Source organism: Ambystoma mexicanum, chromosome 3q (assembly GCF_040938575.1).
Source record: "Ambystoma mexicanum isolate Mex_15411 chromosome 3q, UKY_AmexF1_1, whole genome shotgun sequence".
NCBI lineage: Eukaryota > Metazoa > Chordata > Amphibia > Caudata > Ambystomatidae > Ambystoma > Ambystoma mexicanum.
This window is the reverse complement of record NC_090926.1, coordinates 883,054,078-883,062,644: the sequence shown is the minus strand read 5'-3', so window position 1 is coordinate 883,062,644 and position 8,567 is coordinate 883,054,078. Positions and strand designations below refer to the sequence as shown.

The 8,567-nt window shown below is 40.0% G+C and overlaps 1 protein-coding gene across 3 annotated transcripts in view; it reads right to left on the bottom strand.

Annotated features, from left to right (window-relative positions):
• Positions 1-835: 835 nt before the first annotated feature.
• Positions 836-8,567, bottom strand: part of CEP95 (centrosomal protein 95) — a 1,206,983-nt gene continuing 1,199,251 nt past the window's right edge. For all 3 annotated transcript variants that reach the window (XM_069655013.1, XM_069655014.1, XM_069655015.1), the window contains one exon: positions 836-8,513. In XM_069655013.1, coding sequence (XP_069511114.1) covers positions 8,337-8,513 — 177 coding nt within the window. In that variant the 3' untranslated portion in view covers positions 836-8,336. The remainder of the gene's footprint in view (positions 8,514-8,567) is intronic.

The following is an 8,567-nucleotide window of genomic DNA, read 5'->3' as shown; positions in this document are numbered from 1 at the left end:
GTGGGGGGAAAAAGGTTCTACAACCCTACCCCGGACCTTCTGAGACACCACTTCGGGTGCATTAAAAAGGTAAGAGGTACAAGTGGGGATCCATGCCCTAACGCTTTAAACACAGAGCATATCTGTCCACCACAGGAAAAAAAGGTCCACTGCCGGACCCACAAGACTTAAAACGCTTTTCCATGGTCATAACGCCAGGAGGACCCAAAGGACAATAATTTCACCAAAACAAGCAGCTGCTCCAAAAAAATCTCCTGATGGGGGGCTGGTTGTTGGAAGCAAACGCAAGGGAGGCACCACAAGTGCTGCATATGGCGGAACACAAGTACACAGCATAATTTTCCAATTAGATTGCTGCTCTGCATCAAAACAGTCCCATCCCCTTTCTGCTATAGAGGAATGATGAAGGGCCGAAGGAAAGTGGTATTTTTCTGGCCCTCTCTGCTCACTTCAATAAGCTAATTACAGGCGGATTCAGTTTTTTTACTTGTGCTTTTAAAAAGGTAAGAGACATTTGCGTTTCTACCTTAGTTAGCTGGACGCCATTAGAATGACTCTGCTTTTGTCCTCTCATGCTAGAGCCACAGGGCCCCTTGGAGGGTAGGTTTGCTCTCAATAAATCATACATATCTAGAAATATATACATGCAAACGAGTTTCCAGCACTCTTGCCATGCTGAAAGGTTTCTACAAATTGGAATTATGAAGGAGCCAGGTGCACCACAAAGAATTAATAACCGATTAGATGGATATGATTTTCGAAACCCCTATTTACAACTGTGTTTTTCAGTCAACACCTTTACTTTTTTTACAATCACAGAAGCCTTCAACACAAGTTTAATTAGTATTAAAACATTTAATGCATATCGTTAAAACACTTAATCCAAGGAAAATATATACAAAACAAATGGAGTCAAAGCTTCCATTTTTGAGAATGTATTAGTCAACAGAGCACAATATTATTGCAACTTAAATATTTTACATACGAAACATTTAAAAAAAACAAGACAAATGCATTCGTTAGGAAAGCAATCATTGCATGAGTTGGAAGCTTTCAGTGATATTTTCATAGTTTTACTTCTCTCATAGAGAATTTATAAAACATAACAATACCAAACTACATTCATAGCAATATTTATATTAAAATGTGGTTACTTTCCCAAGTAATCAGACCATACCTGGATTGGTGAAAGTGATTATGGAGTAAAAACGTTAAAAGTTATTACTTTAAGGCAATAATGATAAAAACGCAAGAGCACTGCTCTTTATCAAATGTACGCAGTCTCTGACCCCTTTGGCTACCCCCCTACTATACCAGGGCCCCAACCTGAAACTCATTTGCTTCCGCCCCAGCCCCCTCTATCACAACTTCTTTAGAACTGCAGATTTTTTTTTAATGAAATACCACTACACAAGCAAATACAATTATCCCAAACTTCTCCCGTACTAAATACCGGTTTCAAAGCTAATTGGCTATTTCTCGTCTCCTGGCCTATTTTGCAAAATCTACTAATTAAAGTCATTAAAGTATTTTAAATGTTATTTGCTGCAAGGCTTGCAGCCACACTGTATGTGGCTGAGTCTATGGCGTGAGCTTGAAGGGATCCCTCTATATCCTCTAAAATGATAAGAACATTGAGATTCCACAGCAGATGTGGTTTGTGATGGACTTGGAGTAGGTTTGGAAATTGGCTGAGGAGGTAAGTGCAATATGCAAAGGTTGCCCAAGATGCAAATATGGCTAAAGCAGAGAGGACTGGCAGGAATCCACGGTAGTTTGTAGCACTCAAAACACTCAAGGTCAGTGAATGTTAGAAGGGATGAATTATCTGACGGTTTACATAGGACAAGTCTTCAACAAGCAGGAGGCCAATAAAGTTGGTCCTTGATGTGGCACAAGTTTGAAAACCATGCCTGGCTCAAGAAACAGTGTGGTATCACTCTGCAAGCAGAGACTACTCCCAGGTTTAATAAAACCTTGGATAGAAGAGTTATTGGGGGGAAGGTATACAGAAAATGTTGCTCTACTGAATGATAATGTACTCCAGAGGACATGGAGCTACCAAACCAAGTAGCATATGTGGGCCTTTGACTAGTTTCTTCAGTTGCACATAGCTCGATTGTCAACCCCCTCCTGACAAAACGTTAGACGTAATTGTATTCAGATTAATGGGCCATTCATGGTTGAATAAAGCTTACTCAGTCTTTCTGTGTTCTGACTGAGGACCCATGGAAAACAAGTAGCTGCGAAGGGTGTTTCTCTCTTGCAAAGGACTGCAGTTCCTTCCCCAACAGACAGTACTTGGTAACGAGAGAGACCCTGGTTTGTTGATGTCAAACATTACTGTGGTATTCTTTGTGCAGATCGTGACTTTATGCTTTCGCCTTCAGTAGGAAGGCCTTTAGAGGCAGGATAACAGTCTTAGCTATAAAGGGTTGATCTGCTTCTCCGACTAATGGAATTTGCATTTGAGGTATGTAGTCAGATTTTCATGGTATCAGGTAATATAATCGTGGCACAAAATGTCACGGTAAAAAAAATATTGCGGCAAAAATGCCGCCGTTTGACCCGGTAAAAGTATGCCCCATCATACCATTTAAGGGGAGCGGGGTTGCGGGGGTGTCCCCTGCTCGCTTAAATGGTATAATGGGTCTGGGGGTTGTAGAGGCATTTTTGCCGCGATATTTTGTTACCACAGCAATTTTTGCCGCAATTATATCACATGGAACCATTTTCATTATATCCTTGATACTGTTCACTGTATTGAAGAAGAAAATAAGATAGATATCATCCTACCTTATATCTATGGTTGATGGTAGGACTATCGAACCGAATCCCTTTCCAGAGAAACTCTGGAAGGTTTAGCTAGATCCGTCTCTAACTGCATAAAAGGACACATTGGAAGTTTTGTGACACTGACTTTTTGACAATGTCTCCCCAGTTCTGCCCTTTGTCAAACCTTCATGTGTAGGTTAGCACCTCATTATTAAATGATAAATCCAGCTCTTGTGCAACAAGTTAGTTATGAAGAAATCGGCCAATGCTGTGCCATATAGCACCATGCAACATGTACCAATCTGCGTGATTCTTGCTATGATTTCAGCCTGGTCACAGGAAGTAAGAAGCATTTGATACGCCACAGAGCTCTACAATTTAAGATTCTGTGGGCAAATATGACATTTCAGGAGACAGCATTTTACTCAAGGAATTAGGTTTGAAATTTTGCAGACACAGTTGAAACGTAAGAATGTTAGACCTCCCTATGTAGTGCTTACCTTCACGCTCCTTCACAGTAAGTTTAGAAAATGGGTCCTTATCCAGTACCACTGATGCAACACTTGAGGAGTAGGCAGAAAAGAGAACACAAAAGACACTACTTGAGAAGTTGTAAAGTTATGAACATTTGAGAAGCTTAAGTAATGTCAGAGAGGTTAGGCTTTTCCCATATTCGTGTACTGACTTTATACTCTTCTGGTTTGGGCTAGAGTTTATTACTCCTACTGGACTAACCAGGTGCAGAAAGTGCATGCAGCACCGACAGAGGATGCCTGCTCTAGAATCGACCTGAATAAGCACTTTTATTCTTTAAAAACAGGTGCATCAAGAAGGATCAGTGCAGATAGAACAATGAAGTTGGCATTACCCTCTGCCAACTTGTTAAGATTCCATCGCTGTAAGAAAAGATAACTCAAAGAAGGCTGCTCTTTTTAACGGATGAAGTATCCCTCTTGAAATAATTTCTGCAATTCTGTTCTGTCCGAAACAGCAAGGGAAGATGTTTACAGTCAAAGCTCAAAGAATACAGGCTAGAATAGATGAATATCTGATGAGGGACTAGGGTCGGGATGAAATAATGGAATAATACATTCTCTTTTTTTCTCTTCCTGGCAATTCAATTAACAAAAACCATTTAGTGCTTTGCTATAAGAAACCTCTGCCTGATCCTGCTACGAGATCTGGAGCACAGTCCTAAATTAATTACAGCATTTATATGATGTGGCAAAATGAAAGGATATTTGTACGGAGAAGAAACAGATTAATACAACTGGATGGATTGAGAGGCCAGAAGATGAGTGCATTAGCTAAGCCAGCCAGTCTTGTGCTTCTAAGAACAGGCCTTTGGCTTGTACATCCCGTAAGTATGGATGTTGGTTACAGGACACTAAGGATGCAAGAACGACTGACACTAGTCTAGAATATATCCGAGAAGTAAGACACTACAATGGCACATTCAAATTAAAAAAAGGTGATTAGTTCTATTGCTACTCAGTTTCATAACAGGACTTCAAACCATGCAGCTAAAGTAAAGGTGGATTATATAAAGAGGTTTGGCTTTTTATAGTCCAGCTAGTCCTATGGGTGACTCCTTATTCTCCCTTTTATTTTAGACAACTCCAAAACCTAGTCATTAGTATGATTACCTTAAATTGTCGCAATTCCACAGAGTCAACGGTATAAAGCCTAAGCCGTTGAAAGTTACATTGAAAATAGAAAAGACTCCGTTAAACAACGAGCCTTTAGCCAACGCGAGAGACTAGGAGCCTCAAGGAAGAAAGTTTGCGATTAAGCCCAAGGCAAATAAGTCAACAATCACATTGAGTGAAAATATTTTGTGCAATCTGGAAATGATGAAATACTATGATATTGGTTAAAAACCTGTTTCTTTCGGCAGTCCGGATTTGAAAAAGGCTTTGTTAAGCCGAACCACGTGTCTCAAGGGCTTGTTATAAAAAATAATATAACCAATTTGGATCAAACCTAAAAGCTTTTTATACAATTAAATCTAATCAAGTTTGAAAGGTTTGGCGCAGAGTTACGGAGTCCTTTCTATTTTAAAGTAAAGGTGGCATGACCAGGGGAACCAAGAATTGACCTTTTCACCCCATGGCTTGTGTTATTTTGAAACTGATAAAGCAGTTAACAGTTCAGTCACAAACTGCCAAAGTTGTGAAAAGCTGGGAATGGAAGCAAGCTGTAACGCAAGCATACCATTTTCAAAAGGTTTGAAGCCGAAACAGGCAACATCAAATACGATTAAATTAAGAAAAAGTGCAACCAAAAAGCCTATTGCCATTTATGAAAGAATTACATTCTCACTGAGGAATGAATCTTTGATGCATCAAACAGTTACTGCATACGGTAGTATCAAGACCATGTAAGCTATGGGCTCATTCAGGACTATAAATAGCAAAGAACAACAAGTCCATTTTTTTTTTATTTTATAAAAAAAGAAACAAACCAAATAAATTTGAGATAACTTTCCATGACTCCTTTGGGAGCTCACTGTAGACCGGGTTCCCCAACTCAACATTTCAGAATTAGTATTTTGCAGGTTGCCATGTGATCCTCAATCTGGCTGTGTTGAGCATACCTATTGTTTCCAACCTAGCGTCCCTGCAAAAAAGGACAGAGGCAAGTTTTGGTGTTGCTCATCCATTTTTTCAAAATATTTCTCTAGGTCGTGCCCTGTGGATTTACAACAGGCACACTCCATTAATGTTAGGTCCATGCTTTATGCTTGGTTCACTGTTTTAACGGGCTGCAACAACCAAATTAAGTGACTTTTTAAATGTTGCAGATCAGTGATTGTAAAGTAGGTAAATATATACAACACTAATTTGAAAGAAACCTAAAATATATTTTTATGGGGCAGCATGTTAATGCTAGAAAGTACTAGTGCTTTAATTGCATGACATCAACCGCAACAACATTTTCTGCCTGATTTATAAGCTTGTTGAAAAAAAACTAAAAATGGGGATGGCATGGCAATACAGACTACAGAAGGAAACAAAGTTCAACCTGGTGGTCAATTATCACACACACGTATGGCTGAAGTTGGATTCCAAAATAGAGATATCATTTGAATTGATTTCTAGAATCACACAGGGAAGTTGGATATGTCCGAGATCTGAGAATAACGTTTTCTGCTGCCAAATACAGCTTTTTGTTCTCTTTTCTAATGAGGCAATATTACACAATGCTGCTTGCTACTCCTGTCGGTACCGGCCCGCCGCCCAAGTTAAGGTGAGCGAAAAGAGAGTCCTTTAACGCGGGCAGCTGTGCCGTTATAGATATGGTCAGCCCGCCACCTGGTGTAATATCGCCAGTAGCACGCGTGTAGTTAAAGAAACATACCTTTATCCTGCGGCCTGATACTGTGCAGTGCTGTCAGCCAGGAAGTCTGTTTTCAATGTTGATGACTAACGTCATCAACATTGAAGAGGGACTGCCTGGACAACAGTGCTGTGCGATGCAGCTGCAGGATAAATTAAGTTTTGTTATTTCATTGAAGAAAAAATAAAGACACCATTAGCACCCATGTAGGGAGCTACACAGATGCTAAGGTGAAGGGGGTGTGGGGAATAAAGGAAAGCACCACCGACACCAATGAAAATGCTCTGAAAGCAGGCTTTCCTTAATGAATACAGCCCGCGTTCCAAGCATTATTGTTTGACGGCACCTCCATGGATGCTAATCATTAATAGCAACACCTGTTATTTCAGGTAAATACCCAGACTTTCATAAAGCCATAAAAATAAACTCATAAATTCTTCAATAGATTCTAGAAACTACCGGCCTTGAGCAGTTGATGTCACAATTGCCAATGTCTCATGTAATGTGCTAGACATGAGCCATGAACGTGCCTTCTTCCTCACCTCTACACGGCACAACGCCAGGCACCCCACACTCAACTAGTGCAATACAGGAACAATGCTTTATCATTTTTGTGACCATTTGCCCCCATGCAAGATTGTTTGGCTTTCCTCCATAAAGGCAACTTATACTTTCAATATAGTCTTCAAACATTTTGGCAAACTTTGCAATAAAATTGGCAACACTCTAAAATCACATGCAGTTTTAAATTCAAATATTATAACATTCAGTTACATAAAGTGACTTTCTGAAACGAAGCAGCAGCTTTACTTAAATGGCCATGATAGCGTACTTTACCCTCCAGCATGCTAACACCTCATAAAGTGAAGAGTTTTTCAGCTTGTTCAATGACCAATAAGTGCAAGCTCAAGAGAATTGTCCAAATGGAGGCTATGTTGGGGTTCCTCCTGAACGTCTCCTTTTATATACCAATTTAGATTCACATTACCAAATCCTGACAGGATTTGCGATTGGAAGGCTAAGAAACCTCCTTTGCCAACACCTTATCCTTCAATAGATGCATAGTATTCAAGAATTCCAAGACTCGTTGCATTTTTTTTTTATATAAAGTCAAGTGGTGCAGCGGTCTCACTAGTCCAGTTAAAAGGTGTTGGACTAAGTTTATTGCAGCTGCTCAAAGGTAATCAACAGATAGCATCACTCTACCTATAGCAAACATTACAGATGTGTTCCCCATTGTTGGAGGAGATATTTGCAGACTCTTGGGGTGATGGCAAGATCGGCAAGTTCATTTTCAAATAATATACTAGTTCTGCTATGCGAGTTGTTCCTAGTTGGTTCCCTGCCAGAACGTCGAGTGTCACACATCACATCCATGCAACTATGGTAAGGAATACAGTCAAATTGCTTCATACATGAAACCCCTTTTCATGGACTGTACATAGGTTTCATTATTTCGATTTCTCCTCTCCCTCACCCCAAAATGACTTTCAAGGAACCAGAACTTTAGAAACTTAAATGTTTGTTGATGCAAAGGTTGTGGACTTCAGTTACTCTTCTCCTTAAGTGAACCTACAAGGCGACAAATGCACTGTTTGCAAAACAGTAGTTAATGAGTGTATTGAAACGTTATCCATGCACACACTTGTTAAACATGCAACATTATAAAATAACCCCCTCAAATGCAGACACTAGGGACCTTTTATTTTTGTTGATTTGTTTGTGCTGTAATCTTGAGGGCGGTGAAGTGGGCCTTCCACCTGTTACAAGTTCCAATATTTAGATTTCATAGTGTTTCTAAAAAGCAGCATTATACCACATCTTTGGCATAAAACGTCTTTCTCGACTGAACCAGTCTGTACACTTTAACTCTGCCCGGATAGAAGTCTGTTCATGAAGTGTGATGGAAGCTGTACTTTGACAGCAACTGCATTAGTGTCTTTCCCCTTTATCACCTTTGTCCTTCCGCTGAAATGTGTTAAACCAATTCAGATTTGTATAATGTTTAGGAGTAGTTAAGAATAGTGGCTCTGCTCAAACTTGTCTCCATCACCAGAGTACTGACTGCTCCCTCCAGGGGACCAGCCTGATGAATTGTGACAATGCCACAAACATTATACCCGCTGTGCATTAGCACTCCCAATAAAATTGGAATAGCCAATTCCTCTTGCCGAGGCCTTTTCCTGTGTACTCTTACTAAGTCCGTAAATGCAACTCCTATATTACAGGAGATGACTTTTGCTGTACTGAAATGACGCCATCTGGAGTCTTCGCTTCAGTCGTTCAGCCTCTAGCTCACGGAAGAAAGCATCATCGTCATTCTTTGTGATTATCTCCTGTAGTTCACGGATTTCCTTCTCCATCTTGGACCGTAGGCCTCTCTTCATTTTGTTGAGGGTCTAAAAAGAAACAATTCATGAAACACACAGAAGAACAGAAATCTGCTAAAAATG